Genomic DNA, 24,723 nt, shown 5'->3' with positions numbered 1-24,723 from the left:
TACGGCAAAAGCTTTGGTGACCGTGCAGTCTGCTGTATTTGCTACAGTAACCTTCACAAGTTTTGCGAGGGTCATGTTTGTGTGAGAACGCCTCTGTCTCTAAAAGGCTGGTGCAGATTTGCAAAGGGGGGAAGACTGGTGGCAAGAACATCGAATTCACCCATGTTCTATAGAAATGTGGGTGATAGCTGACAAAGGCCAAGCACCACTAAAAGGAGAGCCTACGCTCACTCCTTGTGTACTCCTTTTGCTTCAGTAAGTGAGTTGATTATTTTACAGACTCTGAACACAATCTGCATTAAAGTCACAGCAAAAAGCTGACTTTCCATACTGTCCGTAAAAATGGCCTTCAGCGCTGTTCAAGGCCTTCAGCCGGGATGATTCTGGCTATCACTGGTTAAAAGGTATTGACCTAACTCCATAAGTCCCCCTGATGCCCTCAATGCCAGAGCTTCAAATAATTGTAATTTCCTCACTCTTGTTTAATTTCGCTTAATCTTTTCATAACTTTTCTTCTCGTCCTAAGCCTTTCCTGGGTAGGGATACTTTAGAGATTTAGAGTCTGACAGCACTATTGGATCTTTATCCAGAGAAAATATTTGTCTCCAGGCATGCTTTTGAGTTTGAACTTCATCTGTCAAATATTCAGGATGCCATCTTCATCTATTACCAGCTTCGGTAAAATTCTTGTTGTACAACAGAGGAGTGCCACTCCCTTGTTGACCATAAGAGGAGAAATACTTCACGTCTTTCTGATAGGACTGAACCTTTCATTCCCTGGCATCTGGGCCCTGACAGCGGACAGGAGGTGTGTGGCTGCTGCTGTCAGCTCCAGGGTTATCATCTAATCTAGTCATCCAGCCCAAAACCAGGGTCTTGTCTCTGCGGGGTCATCAGTTTCTGCTTTATGCGTGCAGCTTTAACCTTGACTGGCACACACACTGTGGCAGACGCACGCTTGAGTACTTTGCATTTGCAGACTTTTTGATTCAAAGCACACAGCCATGCACAGTTTGAAAGATGTTATGAGGTATTTTGAGTTGAGATGTAATGTAATAACACATCTTGTTACTCTCACACACACTGACACGTGATCAAAGTTCAAATTTTCATCGTGTAGAATATATGTTTCAGCAAAGCATGAATGTGTCATGCATTTTGGCACATGTTCTGACACTGAAGGAGTACAATACTTGACATGATCAAGGCTCTAAAGTTAAAGGTCACAGTTTCTGATTTTGAATGGCTCAGCCTCCTACGCCAAAACATTATTGGATCCAGGTTTGGCAAAATGTTAAGCAACATGTTGCCTGAGTGTTTAGACAGATTTTCGTATTTCTTCGGTGACATAATCAAACATGATGTAGAAAATATGACGTGAAAAGGAAAAAAGGAAGAGGAATAGGGATTCGTGGGGAATACAGTAGCCTGTACTTTATGACCGGTAGAGGAAGAGTGACAGCTTTAAACAAATGACAGGAAGCAACAATTAATAAGCTGAACAAATTGTAGACTCTGATGAATGCAATCTGCCGGCTTAATTACACACACTGTCTTCTGTAGTGAAAAGTGCTAAATGAAGCTGGCATCTGTGTGTGAGAGCATGCAGTCTAATTAAACAGGCAGAATTAAGATTAGACTTCAAAGTCAACCTAAATGATAAAATCCCAAAATTCTTCATGTGGCAGAAGTAATTTTAGTTGTTGCTGGCTGTCCAGTGGTGTGCATACTACTCTATCTTTAGTTGCTTTCTCACTTTCTAGTTGTATGTATACACACCTTGAGTAAACTTCCATATAATATAGAATAAAACATAAAGTATAATTTTCATTGACGGGACCTTGATTCAAGAAACATCTTAAAACACATAGGATAATTAAGGGCAAGTAAAACTGTGTCCTTCAGGTTCATCGGAACATTTTTTTAAAATGGTGCACTTTTTTGTTTATTTGTTGGGCTTTGCTTGTGTACCATGGTGCCATTTACAGTACAAACATACACAAATGCAGATGTTAAAGCAGCAATAGAAAGTAAGTAGCTCTTCTACTTTACTTGGGTATTTCTGTTATATTTTATGACTATTATACTTGTTTACATTACTACATTTATGTAAGAGCTATATTTACTTGTTCCTTTTTTCATTTACATATACAAACACACGTAGACTGTGGTTCACGTTAGCTCCACTTCAACTACCTACGAGATTAAAAGGCTGCTTACATGTTAATGCACCAATAATAATAATCAAATCATATTATGTATGTAGAATATTATGATTTTACAAGAGCCCATAATAATGCATGTTTTCACTTTTGATATGTAAAGTACATTTTGCTGATAATGCTTTTGTACTGTTACTTAGGTAAAATTTTGATTGCAGTATTTTTACATTGTGGGATGGTTACTTACTTAGGGATCTGAGTACCCCTTCCGCCACTGTATTAAAAATGGAAATGCTCATAAAACATTAATTAAATAATTCAGTTAGGAACTTTATAACTTCACTGTCCCTCCATATCAAAACCACCACCCAGCTTATCAACTATTCCCTAAATATCCTAATGATCCATTTGTGACAGATGCTGCTGTTGTTTCGGGATTTTGAATTGAATTTAAAGTATTCATTTATTTCCCAAGGGCGATATGTTTTCGAAGAATAAGAGCTATTTCTTTGGCATGTCAGCGCTACAAGCTGTGTAGTGGGTCCACTTATCAGTGGGTGTGTATGCATGCGTGCACCTGGATTTGTGCTGCTTGTGCTGTATACAGACCACTCCATGATCAGTTCTGCTACAGACAAATGATACAACCATTTTTGCTGTTTTGCTGTCAGATTAAAACGGGTACTCATGCAGGCAACATGGAGCTACATTGCCATTTTGCCAAGGGAAAACTCTAAGAAGGCACGTGGCTCAATTTTATCTTTTAGCTTTCGCCAGCATGATTCTACTGGCATTGGTTTTGCTTTGAGGGGCAAGCTGCTCCAATAACAAGGCCTCCCACTGAGCTGGGAAAAACTGCTGTCTGTTGTTCTCAGCTGTTTCCTCTAGCTCGTGGTCCCTTTTTAATATCTGTGGTATTTTCCATCCATCTTCATAATATGCAAAGCTTGCTGCCGGCTTCATTGCTGCGCTATCCACTTATTCCCTTCATAGTTCTTTTTGTATCCTTGTGTTTGCTTCTTCCTGATCCCATCAACCATCCTCTTCCTTCCTTCTTCCTTTCCTCTTCACACTCTGTTATCCATCACCAGCTGGCATTTTGCTAATCAGTGATGCATGTCAGCTTCCTTTTACCATTGATGAAATACATCTCTTTTTCCCTTTTTCTCTAAGCTCCCGAATTGCACTCTCTCTTTTAACATTCACATCTTTAATCATTATCATTTGCATTCCTCAGTTTCGTATCTCTGACCAGCCAACGTCATCATTTACTCATCCTATCTCCGCGTTGTGCTCTGGGAATTTGTTCATACATACTTGACCTATAACTAATGAGCGCATCTCCTTTCACATCACCCAGCCAATTGTTCTGAGTCAATCAGACCCCTGGGCACCAGCAGAAGCAGTTGAGGTTAATGACAAATATTTTTATTTTTTTCATTTAAAAAAAATATTTTAGTTATTATCTACAAATGTAGTTTTTCTCTTTAAGACTCTAACCTGTGGAAATCATCACTTATGTTGACAGCAGTAAATGCAGAGCTCATTAACAGCAGTGCAGTGCTCTGTGAGAGATCATACCTGTTTCACAGTGAGGAATATCTAAAGCAGTAACCCCCAAGCCATGGGTCAGGACCCCTACACTGGGTTTCACAGTGAATCCAAGATCCAAGATGGTAAAGAGAATAGGAAATCCAAAAATTCTTTTGGAACAGATTTTTTGGTTTGTTTGCTTGTTTGTTTTCCAGTCCTTTATAGGTGGCAATAATGTTTTTTTTCAGAACCTGTTAATATCAAGCATTGTTGTTACTGCAATGTGGTTGTGCACATTGGCTCGAGAGACAGACCAGATCATCCACTTGTCGCAGGGTTGGTGGTTCCATACCTGGCTCCCTCTGTCCACAAGCTTGAAGTATCCTTGGGCAAAACACTGAACCCCAGACTGCTCCTAATGGTCGGGCCAATGCCTTCCATCGTAGCTCACTGCCACTGGTGTGTAAGAGTGTGGGTGAATGAGAGGGAAATTATAATGCACTTTGGATAAAAGAGCTTAAATTAATGAAGTCCATCTACCAATATCGAAGAAAGTGCTGATATTGACTCACATTATATTACCATGACAGTAAGCTAGTACAAAAGGTCTTCACCCTTGTATCTGAATTAATTTATAGTACCAGTGATACAAAATAAGAACTAACATTAAAACACAATACCCACTATTACCTGATATGTCAGGTCTCTAAAGATCCAATAAACATTTTAGAGAAAAACAGTTGCTTTTGACAGCCTAGACTCTTTTGACACTAGCAAAATAAAAAAGAATGGAATAAACTTGAGAGCTTAACTAAAGAAAATGAATGAATTAGCCGCCATGTAGGCCTAATATGGTCCCAGATCTCTAAAGACTCAAGGTACGGGTTTATATGCATACATACAGTATATGTTTATGTGTTGCATGGAGAAAATTCAGTCTGTATTTTCAGAAGTAAATAAAGCTGGAAATGGATTGTATTGTACAGTAATGCATGGACCAGCCTGTGTGTGTGTGTGTGTGTGTGTGTGTGTGTGTGTGTGTGTGTGTGTGTGTGTGTGTGTGTGTGTGTGTGTGTGTGTGTGTGTGTGTGTGTGTGTGTACATGTGTGCATTTATCTTCACTGGTTTATACGTATATGCACAGGGAGGTGGAATCCTTTGGTCACACACCAAAGCTGACATAATGTAATATAACTAACATAATACAAAGCAGACCAAACAAAAGAGAGATGTAAGTTGTGCTACATGGCTTAATCACCATGTCATGGCTTCTTACAAACAGCTTTACATTCCAGTATTGTCACATGAGTGAGGTGGAGAAGTGCAGGCAATCTATCTCATTATTGATCGGTGATGGGGAGATGAGCAGGATGAACACGATCTGTGAGAGTGTGTAAACTATCCACCAGTCATTTGATGGATTATAGCAGCACTATTGGCCAGGATGAGCGACAAGCGGTGCACTTATGTGTGAGTGTGCATAGTATTTTCTTGTGTGTGTGTGCTCATGCGGAAGCATTGATGTGTCCCTGTATAAACGTGTGTCAGCCTGTGCATGTGTGTGTGTGTGTGTGTGTGTGTGTGTGTGTGTGTGTGTGTGTGTGTGTGTGTGTGTGTGTGTGTGTGTGTGTGTGTGTGTGTGTGTGTGTGTGTGTGTGTGTGTGTGTGTGTGTGTGTGTGTGTGTGTGTACATGTGTGCATTTATCTTCACTGGTTTATACGTATATGCACAGGGAGGTGGAATCCTTTGGTCACACACCAAAGCTGACATAATGTAATATAACTAACATAATACAAAGCAGACCAAACAAAAGAGAGATGTAAGTTGTGCTACATGGCTTAATCACCATGTCATGGCTTCTTACAAACAGCTTTACATTCCAGTATTGTCACATGAGTGAGGTGGAGAAGTGCAGGCAATCTATCTCATTATTGATCGGTGATGGGGAGATGAGCAGGATGAACACGATCTGTGAGAGTGTGTAAACTATCCACCAGTCATTTGATGGATTATAGCAGCACTATTGGCCATGTGTGAGTGTGCATAGTATTTTCTTGTGTGTGTGTGCTCATGCGGAAGCATTGATGTGTCCCTGTATAAACGTGTGTCAGCCTGTGCATGTGTGTGTGTGTGTGTGTGTGTGTGTGTGTGTGTGTGTGTGTGTGTGTGTGTGTGTGTGTGTGTGTGTGTGTGTGTGTGTGTGTGTGTGTGTGTGTGCAGGACAAGTGTGCTGCTCCAGGTTAACGAAAGGAAGATTGAGAGCAGCAGCAGCAAGACCCAGAGGTTACAAACCATTTCTCAGTCCAGTGAACGTAGATTCAGACATAACCCAGCCCAATCAGACTGTAGAAAAACCAATATGTGATTATAGGAGGAAGAAAAAAGTCGGCAAATGAGATATAGAAAATATGAGAGAAAACTCTGAAGATAATTCCTAACATATCTACTGTAAATGAAGATTTCTTCATGACAGCAAAAAAAACAGGTCAACAATATTAACTAAAATTACTTATCAAACTCTGTGTATTTCAGGTCTGAGTGTGAGTGAGGAGCCTCCTCTTCACAGGGTGACCACAAGCCCTCCGTCAACAGATCACCAGAGAGGGGCACCATGCCACAGCAATAGTCTTCAGCCGCCCTCCACCCCGGCTCTGCCCCGGCGCTATCTGCCTCCCCAGCCAAGAAGCTCCCCTGGAGGTCAGCAGAAGTTTATGTAGAAGGACAAAGAATGATTCATAGATTTTTGCCTCAACAACAGAACTTATTTGTTTGTTAGAAATATTCAGAATGTGTGTTTTATGTAATTTGGCTCATGATCATTTCTTTATGGAAGAAATTCAGTCAAAACCCTTTAACTGAAAGATTCAGAACTATCAAAAACTGTAAATTTGCATTTCAGTAAATGCGGGAGCAATACAATTTACATGCAAAATGTGTCATACATTGCGAGAGAGATATGCATTTGTCCACAAGCAACAGATTGCGCCATGTGCCATATTGTCACATGCTGTTGTCACATATGTGGTTGACAACAGGCTTTAATGGAGAAGTATTTTACACTAATGTTAAATATTCATATAGCGAGAAATCCATGGTAGAAGAGGCACACCGTGCACCCCTGCAACAATGCAGTGCAGTCATAAATTCCACCTCTTTCATTTTTCTACTATTCTCTGCCTCCTTTTGCAGCATAGCACCTAAGTAAGCACAAGCTCCTGCTCTCTGGGGTTGCTGAAAGTCATTTTGGGAAATGCTGGAAGCCACTAGCTGTAAACTTCAAGTCTCTTCCAAGATCACTTACAGAACGTACTGAACTGCGTTAGTGATATCCAAGGGTGGAATTTCCATTTTAAGTGTTTGTTTTGCCCGTTTATTCCAGTGTACTCCTGTTCAATATGATAGCAATAAGATCAAAGAGCTTAAAGTACAATTTTAGCTATATAGTCAAGTATCTACCTGTTATCTGGACTGTACATAAAATTTTCGTCTCTGTATCACAGTACAGTACAGACTCATACATTTTATTAAACGCACACACGTCAGTCGAAGGACACTTATGTCCTGCTGAGCCCCTGAAAGCTTCAGACAAAAATCATCTGTGTAGAGCCCACAGCAAGCTTTCATCTGAGACTCCCACACACATACAGTTCACACACTCACATTGCGGCATAATGCTCAAGCTCCATTACGGTGGAGACATGATGATATTCATACTAGTCATACAATCATAATAATTGTGTTCCTTTTTCATTCATTAAAGGCATAAGAAATTGACTCTGGCATGCACAGTAATGGCCAAAGAAGGAGAAAAATCTATGACTGTTTTATACCTTTCCACATAAAATGTACTGTACCTAAAAGGCACAATCCACGATCCAAATGTAAACAAATGAGTGGCCTCAAAATTCAGAACATATGATTTGAATTTGCTTTCACTCTCAGATCAAATGACAGGTCTGCAGAAATGCAGAGATATACACCAGAGAACAACACAATTCCAAAAATTGAATTTCTTAGTATTCAGCACTCTTTGGCTGCCAAGCTCTCATAAATGTGCCAATGCAAAATGATAAAGTGGAACGCACTATCCTAAACCGCTGCACAAATGAGAGCAATGTGCATTGATCGCATTTTCCACCAGCCCATAGTTCATCTTAGTTCAATTCTTGAACCCAAATATGCTGACCTTTCGGGACAGTGTCTAATGGCATTCTGGCAGACATGAGGTGGAATTTTATCAACGCCAGTTTTTAGCCATGCTGCTAGCACAGCCCCACAGATGGCAGTGTTGGCCTGTTGGCTGGTCGGTCAGAGCACCACTTTGGTCCAGTCTGAAATATCTCACTAATAGTGGATGACTTTTACTATTGATTTCCTGACTTTTTGGTGGTTTTTGGTGACAAGTCTTCACATCTACTGGATGAATTGCCATCGAGTTGTGTGCATGACATTCCCATCAGCCTCAGCTGTACTTTGTGTTTAGTGCTTATTAGCAAATGTTAGCATGCTAACAGGATAAAACTAAGATGCTGAACATTTCAAACATTATAGCATCATGTGCAGCTTAGCATGCTGACATTAGCCTTTAGCTCAAAGGACTGCTGTGCCTATACACCATCATAGATCAACTAGGATGGCTGTAGACTCATAGTCCTCATATATTACCCAGCAACTTAACTAGCTCTTTGTACTTGTTTAACTTATTTCACAAAATATATTTGGGAAAGTGTTCATTTAAATTAGACATTATACTCCAACTTCAGATGCAGGTTCAAAATAGTTAGCAGTACAGTTCTGCGGTGTGGCAGTGTGTGTGTGTGTGTGTGTCTGTGTGTATCTGTGTGTATCTGTGTATCTGTGTTGCAGTAATGAGTCACTCTGAGAGCCAAGTTTACATCACCAAACCAACACCTGCACAGTCAACACACACAGGCATACACACACACACACACACACACACACACACACACACACACACACACACACACACACACACACACACACAGAAAAACACACCCACAGTGTCTCTGCAGGCCTGATCTATCTCTCCCGGGTTATATGGGGATTTGTTCAGGATCAGAGGCTTCGCTCCCATTACAGGTCTAATTAGCCTCTTTTCAAGGTCTCTCTCCTCCTCTCTTCCCTGCTTCACAACAGATTTTCTGCTAACCTCCTGGAACCTACTTTCTTATTCACTACCATCTGTTTTTTTTTTCTCAGCACAGTTTGTGTCCTCCCCATTTTTCATTATTTCTTAGCTCCTGCTTAACACACCTCACATTTATTGTTTCAAATCCAGCTATTGTCTTGACACCGACACACCTCACCATGACCACCATCAGATTTAATGTGACGCGTGAGCTCAGAAACATTACTGAAAAATATTCTGAGATTCTTGTCTTTCTTGGCTTCAAAGCAAGTCACAGAGAGCAAGGATTTGATGGGCACATCTCCTCCATTATGCTGTGCTTCTCTTTGACCCAGTGTCCCATGGGACATACTACACAGCAGGGGGCAGATCGCTGAAGATGAAAGCAGTAGGGTAGCAGGAAGATTGAAAAAAGTTAGGAGAAGGGAAAATCAGCAAAGAATTGGAAAACAGGAAAATGGGAGAGAGTGAGGAGTCGACAGGGAAGGATTGTTAGTTGGATGCTTGGTTGAGGAAGCTTGATAGACATAATGTTATATAAAACTCTGATACATTTTTAAAATGTTACTGCCGTATTTGATCTGTCAATTGCGAGCAAAATATAATTGTATGTTGTTCCAATTATTATAATACACACACTGATTGGTTGTATCCTTATTGACTGACAGTTGGGAGGAAGGAGTTCCAGCGGAGTGCAGAGGTCACACGTTCCCTCCCGTCCTCCCCGAAGAGGCTGGCGGTGGTTCCACCTAAACCTCAGTCCCCAGGTGAGTCCTTTCCCTCCTTACCCAAACAAAGCACATAAAATGAGCATTTGTATGTTCACTTTATATGACTGTCAGTAACACACATAAAGTTACTGGGGAATCGATTGTATTAGTGTTGATACTGGATTTTATTTTGATGTAACTGCCACTGGTGCTGCATTCTGCCAGCAGTTTAATAAAATGTCCGTAGTTCTTTTCACCAAATGGGAGTCAGAGGCTGACGTGAACAGTTGCAAGTGACACCAGTCAAAGGAGTGTCTATTAAGTCTACTCCTCTCTTTGTGACTCTTATTTCTCCTTTTCCTGCCCACCTGAACATCTGCTTTCCTAAACCTTCCCAAAAAATATTCCTTATATTTATGACCTGTTCTCAATCTACACACACCCAGAAGTGGCTTGCATCCATTTCAGAAATATCCAGTTCCGGCCATACGCAGTTTCATTCCATAGATTCACGATGCTTAGCACTTTTTTCTGTGTTGTGATTTGAACTGTGCAATCTGAACTTTCCTTCCTCTAGGCTCTGCAGTGGTAAAATAATTTTTTGCAGAATTTCAGAGCGTCTCCCCATCTTTCATTGCGGAGTTTGCACACATCTCCTCAGGCTTTACTCACTGCTCTTACTGTTCACACTTCTCTTTATTGCATCCTACTTGCTCTTTGTGGGACCTTGTCTCCTCCCCCACGGTCACAAAAGAAAAAAATGGTTATTTTTTCTAAATCTCAGCATTGTAGCTTTTCTCCAGTTTACTGTGATTTACACATATTGACAGTATCTAGTGTTGTGCCTACTTGAAGCCGCTCTGGACAGTGTGTCAGCAAAATGTCTACTGCATTGAAATGAAACACCCACACTAATAAACCCCAGCCTGATGATACTTAACCACACTGTACAAAAAAAACACACATATATACACCTACTCTCTCTCATCACCTTTTCTTTTTCTCATTTTTTCATTCATCATTTCCTTTCATCAAGCTCTCGGCTATCATCTGCATGCTGCCCTCACACTCAGCCACATAAACTCATTGATTATTCACTATTATCTCTCTAACTTCTCAGGTAGAGCTTACTGATGTCTAAGTGTGTGTGTGTGTGTGTGTGTGTGTGTGTGTGTGTGTGTGTGTGTGTGTGTGTGTGTGTGTGTGTGTGTGTGTGTGTGCCTACAAAAGAGCAAGCCATCATTTACGTAAGATTTCTGGAAGTTGTTTTCAAAGACGGGAAATCCTAATGTGCCTTCAAGACAAAGACTCTGATGAAGATGTAATATTGAAACATTTGCAATTCTTGCAGTTTTGCATATATTTAGAGATGTGTCTTTTGCCTTTTGATGTTTAGTCCTTTCATTTTTCTCTTAGTACAGAGAGTACTTCCCCATGTTTCAGGTTTTATTTTGTATGTATGTGTTCAATTTATACCTTTAGCTCATCTCTTCTCTCTAAATTGCTCTTACACGTCTATCAGCATTACAGTCATCCAGCGCCTTCAGGTACCTCCCCCCCTTCTTACAGAATCTGTTGTCTCTCCGCTCTCTTCTCTCATTTACCAGTGGCCCAGACCACTCCCCTCATTTTATCCCCCCACCTCCCTCTAACCGATCTCTTACCCGTTACCTGGGGCCCTGCATCCCGAGCCCAGCCTCACGTTGTCATAGAAACCGTTCCCCATGCCTCAGTAAGCCTGAATGAGAAGGTTGAAGCAGGTGACGTGGAGCTGCAGTCATTTCTTTATTGCGCGTGAAGACAATCATGCTCTCACACGGGCTCGTTTGTCAGTCTGTGTGAACATAAAGACGATACAGTTTAAAGAATTTCATCCATCCGAATGATGCCGTGCATCGCCACAGGCTAGTACATGTTCACAGGACGTGACAAGATGACTCAAACAGAGGTTAATCGGCCTGCCTGTATGTCAACTGCAGCCCAATACATGCCCCCCCAACAAGGAAAAATGGCCTTCACATGTTCAGATGTTTGTCTGCCTTTTTAATTATCTCCATCATTTATGGATTAAGCCATTACTTAAATGTGCCTAATGTTTTTATAGAAACACGGTACAAATAATATACCCACACATATATTTTAACAGAGTCTATATATTATTTCATGTTGCAGCTCAGTCATTACTTGCTACTGATCACATCCATCAAGACGGTGGATGGTCCATCATGAGGAACACCCGACTGGGAATTACCCCAAGGCTTCCTCTGTAGAAAAGATTCAATTAACTTACTATCATTAATCATGTGAACACAGTCATTAGCAATAGGTCAGGTCAAATTTCCTCTGATTTAATACTCCTCAATTAGATTATTATAGATACATATGTCTTAGTTGGATTTCAGAATTAGTACACGACTAAATAATGACATATGGAAGATAACGTTTGAATATTTCCATATCATATGTATTTACAGGGTTTTTCCTGGTACAACACATGCTGATTCCAGACTCATTTTGTAAGCATTAATTTAATTTTCTGTGTTTTTGTGTTTCTCTCCCTACAGTGCAGTCTGGGCAGCGGCCCGCGGCGGCAGTGCGAGGGTCGGCTCCCCCAGGCTCCCCTCGCCGCGTGGCCCCCCTGAGGCCGCAGCAAGAACAGCAGGAAAGCCTGCAGAGAGAGAAAGAGGAGGCTCAACAGAAAGAGAGAGAAAGGCAAGCCGCAGAGAGAGAAAAAGAGGAGCAAAGGGAGGAGGTGAGTTGTGGGGGAAATCTGCGGCTTGACTTGGAGTTTGCTCTGTCCTATTCGTTTTATTCTATTCCCTTTTTTTAAATTCTTTTTCACATAGGTTCAGAGGTTGCAGGGACACTGTGAGCGGCAGGAGAGGCAGCTGAGAGGTCTAAGAGAAGAACTGAGGAAGACTTCCTTAGGTCTAGAGGCCTTCATTATCACCACGCAGCATTACTGCCTCAAGGTAGCCAGCTGGAATGATACAGTACAATCAATGGAGTTATTACGCCTTAATAGTAATCTATCTAGCTATCTTGCTCTACAGCATCTGTTCTACCTATGTACCAAGCGTTTCTTGACAGTAGATGATCTAAAGGTTCCTCTCTGAACCCATGTAGAATCAGAACAAAGTGCCCAAGCCTTTCCATTTACTCAGAGCTTTGGTTGTGTCTCAGAGCTGGTTTCTTCCAGCTCTCTGTGTCTGATGAATGATTTAGCCTCTGAGGCGCTATAGCTGTGATACTGCTCCAAGACAGACTGTCGAGAGACTGTCTGACTTCTTTATGGTCACTGTCTGATTGCTGCAATCACTGGCCCACAGAGCAGATATAGAAGAAGGAATGGTCGTGAAGGCCTGTTTGAGTAGGTTTGAGCTCCCTCTGCTGGCATCAGTCAGAAACAAATTGCTACAGTACAGCAACAACAACAGCCACTTTACACAGTACATGTATGTGGGTAAAATTCAGTTTAACCAGCATTTCAGGAGCTTGTCTACTTAATACATATCTATTTTTAATAATCCTCTGGTTTCTTATTTAGGTTTTCACAAAACTGTCTTATTACATTAAAACTAGCTGTTTCACCATTTACATCCATACTCCCAGATGAATTGTATAAATGGTACTTGGACCCTGCACTATGTCAAAATGCTGTTTAATTCCAATTTGCAGAAGAAAACTGCAGAGGAAAATCAAAGGAAATTGGCCATGGAAATGCAAACGATCAGAGAAGAAATGGGTGAGTGAGTACTTACATTTGATCAAACGAAACACTTAATCAAGTCAAATCAAGTAACAGATAGGCCTTTTTCACAACAGACACTTTGATTGTCATAGTAGTGAAAAAGGCCTGTTTATTTTCAAAGATTGAGAGAGCACCTTGTCATTATGCTTGGTTTACTTTAAAGATATTAAATCAATGATATCATCTAAATGGACTCCTAAATAGATTTTATTGAAAACTGTATGAAGCTAAAATGAAAGTGAATTAACCCTGATAACATCATAATATCATAAGACACACTCTACTTCCTGCACAGCATCTAACTCAGTGCGGTGGGAGAGACTCCAGCGGGAAAAGACATCGCTGGAGGTGGCGTTTGAGCGAGAGCTGCAGGAGCTGCAGCTGCAGCAGGAGGCAGAGCTGGCTGCTGTGGAAGAGGGCCTTAGAAAGTGTTACTCAACAGAGGCAGAACACCTGAAGGCGGAGCATCGGTCAGAGATGGAGGAGCTTAGGACTCAGCAGCAGGAACAGGTGAGAAGAAGGCAACATGGGAATTGCGTCTGTTTTATGGTATCTTTGATGAGATCTGATCTTTCACATGAACTCTGGTCAGTCATTTAATGTGTGTGTGTGTGTGTGTGTGTGTGTGTGTGTGTGTGTGTGTGTGTGTGTGTGTGTGTGTGTGTGTGTGTGTGTGTGTGTGTGTGTGTGGTTGTGTTAGGTGGAGGAGATGACAGTCAACCACCAGGCAGCCATTCAGGAGCTCAGAGACATGCATAACATCACCATGGCAACACTGCATGAGGAGCACGCCCGCACTATGAGAGGTATGATTTTAGATGTCATTTGAGTAACACAATATGACACCAGCACTGCTAGGAACAACGCCACCTCTCCTTTTTCATGCCTCTGAATCTGTGTGTAGACTTAAGGAAAGCTCATGAGCAACAGAAGATGCTTTTAGAGGAGGATTTTGAGAAACTCCGGCTTTCTCTACAGGTATGATTCCAGTAAAAAAGACACTTAATGTTTTATTTTTTTGGTTGATACACACTAATCTTTACTGTGTGTGTGTGTGTGTGTGTGTGTGTGCGTGCGTGCGTGCGTGCGTGCGTGCGTGTGTGTGTGTGTGTGTGTGCTTGCTCAGGATCAAGTGGATACCCTCACATTTCAAAATCAGAGTCTGAGGGACAGAGCCAAACGTTTTGAGGAGGCTTTGAGGAAGAGTACGGATGAACAGATAGTTGTGAGTTTGCATATAAGAGAAACACAGACAGTGTACAGTAGACCTACATGACTGAATTCATCTTTCAAATAAATAAGCATATAAGAAATGTGTCACAAAGTATAATGTAGATGTATGAATAAATATTTATTATAAATGGCCCAAATGGGTATTTAACCTACAATCCTGCCAGTGTAAGTGCTATCTTTCTCAATTCCAGTATTGCTCTCTGTAAGTCCTTTCCTTTTCTGTAACAGGATGCTTTAGCGCCGTACCAACACATTGAGCAAGATCTGAAGAGCTTGAAGGAAGTTGTAGAAATGAAGAACCTGCAGATACACGAGCAAGAGAAGAAGATCTCTGACCTGGAGAAAGTGGTAGGCTCAAATAAGCCATCTCAACCCCCGTCTCCGACTCCAGAGCCACTACAAAAACACAAGCATGCACACTCGTTTGGATACACATAATGGCCAGTGTGTCTGGTGAATGAAAGATTGCACTATGCTTGTGTTCTACTTTTGAGCAGGCCCAAAAGAACGTGTTCCTCGAAGAGAAGGTCCAGGTTCTGCAGCAGCAGAATGAAGCTCTGAAGATTCGTATTGAAACAAACCTAGCCATGTCCAGGTAAGACACGGGCAGTCATCATCATTATACTTAATGCTGTTATCTTCATCATCTTTAAGCGAACATTACCTTCCTCTGTTCTGTTTCCCCTGCAGGCAACTATCAGAAGAGAATGCCAACCTCCAGGAGTCTGTCGAGAAGGAGAGCACTGAGAAGAAGCGGCTGAGTCGGAACAACGAGGAGCTGCTGTGGCGTCTCCAGACCAGTCCCCTCATGTCCCCCGCCTCCTCCCCACTACATCGCTCCTTCTCCCCCTCCCCCGTCCCCTCATCCCCATTCTTCTCCTCCTCACCTGTAGCAGGGTGCGACTCCCCGACTCACTGCCACGGTTGTCCCCAGCAGGTTCAGTACTCCTCCCCCTCCCACAGGGCCACCACCAATCAAAATCTCTCCCCAGGACCAGCCACACCCACTCACAGGGCAGCAAGCAATCAAAATTACTCCCCTGGCCCGGCCACGCCCACACACAGAGCGTCGGCCCACCGCTGTAACTCAACTGCTAGTCTCAACTCTCTACAGAGATAAACTGACATCTTTCTCCCTTCATTTTCTTACCTGGCTCCTTCTCTTTCATTTCCTCTCATTCTCCTCTCTCTTCCTCCTTTTGTGAATGTGAACGCAATTGTGGGAGAAAAACAATGAATGTGTTCAGACAGTAAAGTGTCAAAGCACTGAGGTCACACAGCCTCTACGGCTGGTGGTGTCCATCATGCATCAACTTTATACACAGAGATATAATAGCACAGATAATACTGTAATGGGACATTTTACACCAGTGACTGCAGCTCAGTCCTTTGTCCCAACTTGTATTAATACAGAGTCTTGAAATGTAGACTGTAAATACTGTATGATAGTGACGACAAATCGCTAAACTTCCCCTGCATGGGTAGTCATGAGTCTCGCTTCTGTTTTTAAATGATGAATTGCAATTCTGGGTCATGAACTGAAGCAGCTTTCCGCTGAAGTGTTTTTATGTTTTGTTTTTCATCCGGAAAAATCCCCAAAAAAGCGCCTTATACTTGGTCCTGCCATCTCACCAGCAGAGAATGACCAACATTTTTTTTCATAAAGGACTTTGCATAAAGAATTGATTTGTAAATCAGAGTAAATCATGTTTCTCATCCTCCTCAAGGTGTATTTAACATTTTGTAATTAGTTCAGTGTTGATATTTTACTTGTGTGGGACACCCTCCCTGGAACCCCAGCCATTTTACCTGCATAATACAGAGGACTCGATGTTCAAAGTCTTTTAAAACCTTGCCCGGTCTTCCTACAGCGTCTCGCCATATGAGCTACTCTTCACTTTTGGGATCCCTCAGGTCAACTTGCAAAAACTACATCTGCCATTTTATATTTACCTCAGCGGGAATGTGCAGTCTGTTGTGTCTGTAGCTCAACAACAACAACAACAACAACAACAACAACAACAACAACAACAACAACAAACATCTACCAGGGAGCTCAAAGCTAAGGGGGAAACCTAGCACAGGAATCACTGTTTTAAAGATTGTTGTGGATTTCTTTATAATGTGCTGTTTATATCTAATTTGTTTGTTACATGTATTTTGCTACTAAAGCATGCATGTACTGTGAAAGTCTTCCAGTCTTAACGTGAAGCTTATTATTGCTGTGACCTGTCATTTTATTAAGCTTGAGGTGTGAAGGAAATGAATGGTGTTTGTAACTTTGAAGATATCATCACCTATGGGACACAAGTAGAATATGCAATGTACTCCAGGAGATACACTGCACAGTTTTTTCACTTGGTTTCATCACATTCATAGGTGATGTTCAGGGGACTGTGTTACGATATGATATGGTTCTATAAGCTATGTAGGTTTAAAAATATATATAGGTTAACCCTCTGTTTACCTCTTTGTGATGTACTAGATTAGTGTAGCCCTTTCTGAACCCGTGTCAGCCTCCTCATAACCTCTGGTTAACCCCTACTGGTTTGTTTATCTGAATGACAGTTTTTATTCTTTGATTATTATGTTCTGAACTTTTACAAACTACACTGACTTCTAAGTGTGCAAGAATATATTGTTCAGGGAATTATTTTCCGAATTTAGATTAGAAATGCTTTAAATTTTCTCTTGTATAGCTTCTCTACAGAACATTATACGCAAGATATTTGCCAAGATAAATTTCCACTTATATAAAATACAATATAGAAACCAACCTTTGCTGTATAAAAATGAGAATTATTTTATATCCTACAGTATGTCATAGCTGCCTCCTGTACTGTACTCTACTGACTAACTTACCCTCAGGGTCCTAATCTTTCATCTGGCTTTGACCAAGTCAAAACTGAAGAACAACAGCATTTTACAGTGTAATCTCAGTGATTTACGTGCACATTAACAAACTAAGCCAACGCGGTTTCCGACTATACATGAAAATCAGCTGAGGCCAGTGAGAAGGAATGAGGGTAAGTTTGCGTTGGCTGTAGGCAGTTATAGCAAAATTGCTAATGGGAGCATGGGTTAGGGTTAGCAACTAATGTAATATTGTTAAAAGTTAAATAGATGCAAGGGAGGGAGGGAGGGCAGTATCGAGGCCTGTCACCGGGCCTTGAGACTCCTTGCATCGTCCCTGGTCACTTTTTCTGTTAAGTTACAGGTTGAGTAAATGTAAACTTTTACCAGCATGTAAAGGAGGATGTTTCTGGGTTGCCAGTTTTTCAGTAATAGACTTTTAGGTGGATCTCTAATTGCAATACCAGCACTTTTGATGGTTGTGAAAAAGTGAAAAGGGATTCTTTTCATGGATCTTCAAGATTTTTTGTATGATACATAAGGGCATTTAACACAGGGTGAAATGCTCTTAAACAAAAGAATGTCAAGAACAGCATAGGATTTGAGAAATGTATCTCAATTCTCACCAATTTTATACCGACACTGATGATTTTGAGAATGTCTTTGCATAACAAGCAATTGTAAGAATATACCAGTCAGAAAGTCACTGTGTTTTCAAATGTTTAGGATTGCAGTTGACCTACTTCATTGAATGATTCTTCAGGGTCCTCCACAAGGTCACTTCAGGAGCAAAAAATACAGTCTACAAGGATGCAACAAAAACTATTGTTTACAAATGACAGCATAAAGTTACCGATTTCATTTCAAATTAATAATTCACCTTTGAATGGACTATGATTTCTAAACAATGAACTGGTATTGTAATGACCCCTCAATGTGTCCTGTGGACATCTGTGTCTCACTATGCGCTGAATGTCAAAAATGTAATGACTGCATTTTATAAGAGTCATTCATGTGATTTTGTTTCATATAGAAGGGCCTCTTGTCTGAACACTATGTAGCAGCCATTTAATATGTAGCACTTGTTTGAGCCTCCCCTCAAGAAACATGGGTAATTTAGTAGACATTCAAACATCCATGTTGATATTTAAATGCTGTTGTAGCAAATGTTTCCATGGCTTGCCAACTTAAAGCACTAGAATTTGATTCTGTCTAGGTAAGCTATACAATTACCCCTTGTGGATTTGCACCAGAGACAAAGTTTACTGAATTTGTTCTGGCACTGATTGTATGTTTGAATGTAAATACATTTACAACAGGAGTTGTGTCTTAGTGCATCAACAAAGTAATAGAAGCATGTTTTTTCCGTCTTTGCTGTTTCTCGCGCTCCCTTTCTCTTCTTTTACCTCTCTGCATTTGTGATGGTCAAAATGTAACTGTAGCATACTGTAGGAGGCCTAGAGGATGAGGAATGAGATAGTTCAACATGTAATGTATACACAGTATGTTGATGATTTTATTTGTACTTTTCGGGGAAAACACACTATTAAAAATATTGAAGGAAAACTCATGGGATGTTCATGTTTCATTCAAGGATAAGTCCTGCCCTCCATTCTCTTGTTCAGGTGTGTTTACCTGCAACATGTATTGTGGAAACGAGTGCTGGTCCTAGTTAACAGCATATGTAATACTGTATATTCAGGACTGGTCTCAAAGTATATTATCAGATATCCTTTTTTGTTTAACTTTCTCTGTTTTCACTTATATCCAGCAATAACATTCAGCCTCAAGACTCACTTCCCTCTTTTCATTTTTAAAATCTTAAGCAGCATTTAGCCACCGGACCAGCTTGCTTCAGAAATGTTACCTGAAGTTGAGGATTTTTAACAATACTGTTCAAAGTTAGAGTGCAGAGACAAAACCACCAACATCATTCTGTGCCAGTGAAATGACCAAAACATAAACAATATTTCAAGAATATGGAGATATTTGGGAGTCAAAAATCAAGACAGGAGGCTGTATGTCTGAGAATAAAACTTCAACACTTACTTTGAAACATTTTAATGTATAAAATATGCAAATGATCAATATTACATCAGACTGTATAATATCATAAATGTTACACTATTTACTATATCATTTATGAAACTGGTTTCATAGCAAAATTTAGGGACATGTAAACTATGTTGACTGCTCTCTGTTTAATCAAAATCACATTGGTTAGCAGGCCTGGCCTGGTCCCAGCTTAATTATATAAACCATCCATAACTGTCCGGATGCATGACCTTGCATCCTGACAGTTATTTTACACGGGGCTACAGTAATGTACCCCGATCCCAACCATGTTTTAGCTCACAGGGACCGGCATATTGAGGTATCACTGAGGAATCACTTCCGCATGAAGTGAGCCATGACATCCATGGGCAGAGGGAAGATGATGGTGGAGTTCTTCTCCGCTGCGATGGTGTTGAGAGTCTGCAGGTAGCGAAGCTGCAGGGCCGACGGAGACTCTGCAATCACGAGGGACGCCTCCTTAAGGGCGCGAGATGCATTCATCTCACCCTCGGCTGCAATCACCTGTACGTAGAGCAAGAAAGAGAGATTAGGATAGCACACTAGAACTACCCTAAAAGTGAACACCTGAAAATAATGCTTGTTTTCTCTCCTAATAACTGTTAAGTACTCGTGTGCGCACTACATGCTTGTGCAACACAGTAAACATGTACTGTATGTGTCATGTTTCATGTCCTGACCTTGGCTCTGGCCTCTCGTGCAGCCTCCGCTTCAGCAGCCATGGCTCTCTGCAGCTGAACTGGCAGCTTCACATCTTTTATCTCCACACGCTCCACCTTGATGCCCCAGTTGTCTGTGGCTTCATCCAGGTTGGTCTGGAAAAGAGAGAAAGAGCTTACACCTGTAGTTTACAATGTAATGTGCATTAATCCAGTAGGATCTACATGTCCCATGTGGAGAAAAATACTGAACTTATTCCATAAGAAACCACATAGGAAATTTACTTATAAGGCTGTTCACCAGAGATAAACAATCAAGCCAACCAAATGTCTGTGCGTATTTTTTAAATGTTTTTTTAAGATGTCCTCTCCTCCAACAAACAGCTATGAACAAGCTTCACTTTTGTTCAGCACAGATATGATAGCTGAAGCCAGAGATACCCACCTGAGAGTCTCCGCTTTGTAAATTCAAAGGTTCAAAAGAGAGTGATACTGAATCATCATGCCAAAACTGAGATGCGTCAGATTGTTCAGTAAATAGTAATTTTCTAAAAGGGAATTCTTGTGAAAAATCTATTGAAACCACATCACAACATTTTATCAGCATCGAATGTCAAACACTAATTTTACCCAACATTGTAATTCATTTTCCAGTTGTTCTCTGCTTCTAGTTTCAAAGGCTTTCTAGCTTTAAATGGGCTTTAGAATCTGTACCTGCATGCTGTGAGCGATGCCCTCACGGTCAGACAAGACCTCAGCCAAGTTCTTAGTCCCCAGAACGTTTCTGAGGGTGGTTTGTGCCAGCAGACGGGTGGCAAAGTCAGCATTAGACACGTTGGCCACAGAGGCGATGGGGTCGCTTACCCGGAAGTACACCACTCCATCCACACAAATTGTAACTGAGTCCTTGGTCAGGATCTAGAATAGAAATACATGACAGTTTGTGTGTGTGTCCACAGATTTGAACTGAAATCGTGTTCAAAATGCTGCAAAAGAGCATTTCCCTGGGAGAGTATAGTGTTGTTGTTGGGCCAACCCCTACCTCTTGTGGTGGGATGTCAAATGAAACTGTTCGCAGATCAACTTTCACAAAGGAATCAGTGCAGGGCAAAATAAAGAAAATGCCTGTGAACAAAAGAGGGAAAACAACATGAATTATCAGTAAATATTACTATCTTGCATCAGTCTGACATTACTTTGTAGTAAATCACCAATTGTACCCCCAATCCAGTATTTTTTAGTCACTGTTAGTTACAAAGTATAGAAATTGTTAGGGTCTCTACCTGGTCCTTTTGCCTTCCTGTCTGTGATGCGGCCCAGTCTGAAGATGACAGCACGCTCATACTCCTGAACAATCTGCAATACCGACAGGAAGGACACCAACACAAGGTCAGTTCACATTCAGATTTAAATAGTGGTTTCTTCTCTTCGGCCCATTGCAACGATTTATTGAGTTGACTCACCTTCAGACAAAACCAGATGGTGATGGGGAAGAGGAGAATTACGAAGATGCCGGACAATATGACTATCAACCAACCAATGCATCCCAAAGACCCAGTCCGTTCAGCTAGAGAGAGAGAGAGATGGAGAGCAAGAGAGAGTGAACGGTGTGTTTTTGAGTGTCCAGAATGTCAATGATCAGAAACCAGTTTAAAATGACTTTGGATCCCTTTGGAAGTAGAGGTGATGTATTTTAGCACTCTGTAAGTGCAACACAGGAGACATTAAGGAAAACTTTCGCCCCTTAACTGCTGAGAAGGCCGAAACTATACAATACACCGATTATTTGTCCAAAACTGCGTGGATACAAAGAAGAGCGTACCAGCCCAATTTAAATGCCTTTTATAAATAAAAGTCTTGTGCAAACAAGAGTAATTACTATTGTCTTTGAAATCATTATAGAACATTATGTATAACTAATGGATAAATTAGTTATCATTTGATTAATTAATGGATTTTACTTCTGGTTTTCATCTTAGATCAAACAGTGATACTAGCAGTTTACACGCAGAGAGCCTCTCACACACACAGGACAAAGAGAAAAATGTTTACTCATTCAACATGATCCCTGGAGGGCCACTTTAGAAATAAAAGAAGTCATTAAGTGAGGGAAGGGTCCACGTGTCACACTCTGTCATAGTTTCCAGCTCAAATAATTTCAGTCTTTATCTCTGCATGTTTTGCAACAAAGTCATTCCATTTCATACTGACACTTGACTTTATGGTTGATTCCTGAGCTCCCAGTTGTATTACACTGTCAGAAAATGATAGTTATATTTTCATTTGCAAAAAGCCTCAACTTCGTTGCATTGTACCGCTATGGTTACCATTTACTTTGTCCGATTGTTATAAACAACATTATTCCCTCTTTCTAGGTCAAGCCACCGGAACCATGTTTCCTGTTGTTGAGCTGATGAAATGCTGCTGTTGCATTCAACTGTAAAGGAGCATTATTGCACATCGCAAAACCGCGCATACGATTGCGTACGTTGGTTAAGAGTTTAACATGGTTGTTATCATATAATCCTAGCTTACATTGTTTCAGTCTTCATTATAGCTGTTTGTTTATTTTTTTTTTTCAATTAAATAAATTAAAAAAAAAAAAAAAGCACCAAAGCTTGTTTATTGGGCTGGAAAACTTTCACTGAGGCTTTCAAAGAATTTCAATCGGGACTACACACATATTGTGTCTGGTTTGTGCTCAGCCACAGAGACCTTGTTGAAAGAGAATTCGTGTAACTGATGTGTACACAGCTTTCGAAGTAACATGATCCTGTCCAACAGGTTGGCGATATTAAAGACATGGGAAAACCATTATGCTGAAAAAACTTATATGAAAACAAGCCTGTATCTGCAACCCAATGAAGGAACATCTATACACAAGCCAAAGCCAGCTGTGCAAAATGACAATTGTCCTTTTCTTTTTTGACTTCACAGAGCATGGATACAGACACACAAATTCAGAAAGACACATACAAACATTCACAGTCACATGCTTTTGGGACTCTTTATCTCTGTGACATGTGATTTCTGTCTCTATGACGATGGAGTTACACTATGCCCCGGCGTCTGCTTTCCACCTACACGGTGGCATACAGAATACACTCCTACCCACATAACGGATCACTTAAGGGCAATGTACATTCAACATGGAGCTCATGATAAAAAAAAATAAACATTTCATTTGATGATCTAAGCCTGTAACAACCAGTTGTGTAATATTAATGCTCAGAAGAAAAGACGGTCAAGGAAAATGTGGTTTAGCTTACATATTAAGTCTTCTTTGCTCATTCCTCTTCTCTTTTGGCTTTCCATTTGGTCCTCCATTTCCATGTATTGCTCAGAACTGACAGGGGAAATGTGTTGAGAGAGTTTGTTAAAGTGCACCTAATCAGGAGGGAGTCACCCAGCCTTTTAAAGCTATATTGCTGCAATATAATGTAGCTCAGGGAGGGTGTAGGTGTGGCTCTGCCTCTGAGTTGATCATCAACAAAGTAAATCATCATAATGCTAAAAGGTCACTGGATAATCTCAGAGCTTTTGACATTCTGTACAGTAAGTGTATAAAATGCATGTTTCATGTATGAATCATGGAAGATCCAAACAAGTCCTGCTTACCTGCCTATAAATGAAGGAATTGATCTAATATACTGTAATATACCATATATGATAACATGAAATTCATATATTATTAAATCTGACTCATATACTGGCAACTGTCACTAAGAGATCGCCCAATGGGAAGTTTGCATAGTGACCCTTACCAGTTCCAACCCACTTAAATACATTACAAAATAATGTCGTGATAGTATTTGTATGAGGTATAAATCCAGAATTTAGTGTTGTACTGGCCCATATTTCACTTCCTATTGGAATGAGGAACTATTTAAAAGCGTAACTTTAGAGGATATCGTAAAAGGAACTAATTTGACACGAGGAAACTGGATTTAGTTTTATTTATTTATTTGTTTGTTTTCTTTTTGTAGAGATCCTACCATGGTTAAAAATATTTTATGGTGTCTGCTGAAATGTAATTGAATATTTAAAAAGAAAATTTAAAGAACATAGAGAGAATGAAGGAAAAGAAAAAAAAAATAAGAAAAGAAAGGACTGGTAGGGGAAATTCTGCATTTTTTTAAATAGATAGACTTCAGAGAGACAATTATTAATCGAGCAAAATGCCTTATTTACTGTACACTTGCTATAGTACATTAGTGAACATGGTTGTTATATTAAGCTTTCACATGAAGTTGTTATATTAAAATAATCAAGTTTACTTTATAATAAATAGCAAGGTGAATGATCCAAAAGAGTAAAAATATTAATGTTACATACTGTAAAGCTAATTATAGAAATTAAATAAAGTTTAAGCATTTCGCAGACTTTGGGATCAAAATGTCGAACTCTACTACAGGAGAAACTGACAAATTCTTACAAAAAGCAAAACTATATGGACTCAGATCAGTTGTGCCTTGAAATTAAATTAATCACATTTTAAGCTTTTTAAAAAACTGCAATCACTTTTTTTTTCATGTGTATAATATTAAAACATGTGCTGATATCAATGGCTTTGGTTAATAAGATAATATAATTCAACAA

The 24,723-nt window shown here is 40.4% G+C and overlaps 2 protein-coding genes across 2 annotated transcripts in view; one reads left to right on the top strand and one right to left on the bottom strand.

Moving 5' to 3' along the window:
* The window catches only part of mtus2a (microtubule associated tumor suppressor candidate 2a), a 28,944-nt gene extending 13,285 nt beyond the window's left edge, over nucleotides 1-15,659 (top strand). Inside the window, exons 4-15 of the mRNA XM_040151055.1 lie at nucleotides 6,218-6,393; nucleotides 9,514-9,612; nucleotides 12,120-12,307; nucleotides 12,402-12,527; nucleotides 13,234-13,300; nucleotides 13,602-13,816; nucleotides 14,007-14,112; nucleotides 14,211-14,284; nucleotides 14,433-14,531; nucleotides 14,768-14,887; nucleotides 15,034-15,134; nucleotides 15,230-15,659. Coding sequence (XP_040006989.1) covers nucleotides 6,218-6,393; nucleotides 9,514-9,612; nucleotides 12,120-12,307; nucleotides 12,402-12,527; nucleotides 13,234-13,300; nucleotides 13,602-13,816; nucleotides 14,007-14,112; nucleotides 14,211-14,284; nucleotides 14,433-14,531; nucleotides 14,768-14,887; nucleotides 15,034-15,134; nucleotides 15,230-15,659 — 1,801 coding nt within the window. The remainder of the gene's footprint in view (nucleotides 1-6,217; nucleotides 6,394-9,513; nucleotides 9,613-12,119; nucleotides 12,308-12,401; nucleotides 12,528-13,233; nucleotides 13,301-13,601; nucleotides 13,817-14,006; nucleotides 14,113-14,210; nucleotides 14,285-14,432; nucleotides 14,532-14,767; nucleotides 14,888-15,033; nucleotides 15,135-15,229) is intronic.
* Nucleotides 15,660-18,930: 3,271 nt separating this feature from the next.
* On the bottom strand, nucleotides 18,931-23,520 carry stoml3b (stomatin (EPB72)-like 3b). Its single transcript, XM_040149742.1, has 7 exons — nucleotides 23,394-23,520; nucleotides 21,588-21,691; nucleotides 21,408-21,480; nucleotides 21,167-21,249; nucleotides 20,839-21,042; nucleotides 20,146-20,280; nucleotides 18,931-19,969 (listed from the first exon to the last, which is right to left on the bottom strand). Exons 1-7 carry the CDS (start codon nucleotides 23,455-23,457, stop codon nucleotides 19,781-19,783), a joined length of 852 nt encoding a protein of 283 aa, XP_040005676.1. The 5' UTR covers nucleotides 23,458-23,520; the 3' UTR covers nucleotides 18,931-19,780.
* Nucleotides 23,521-24,723: the final 1,203 nt, after the last annotated feature.

This window comes from Xiphias gladius, chromosome 17, assembly GCF_016859285.1.
Source record: "Xiphias gladius isolate SHS-SW01 ecotype Sanya breed wild chromosome 17, ASM1685928v1, whole genome shotgun sequence".
Classification (NCBI taxonomy): domain Eukaryota; kingdom Metazoa; phylum Chordata; class Actinopteri; order Istiophoriformes; family Xiphiidae; genus Xiphias; species Xiphias gladius.
Note: the sequence above shows the minus strand (reverse complement) of the source record. Positions and strands in the feature narration are given on the sequence as shown.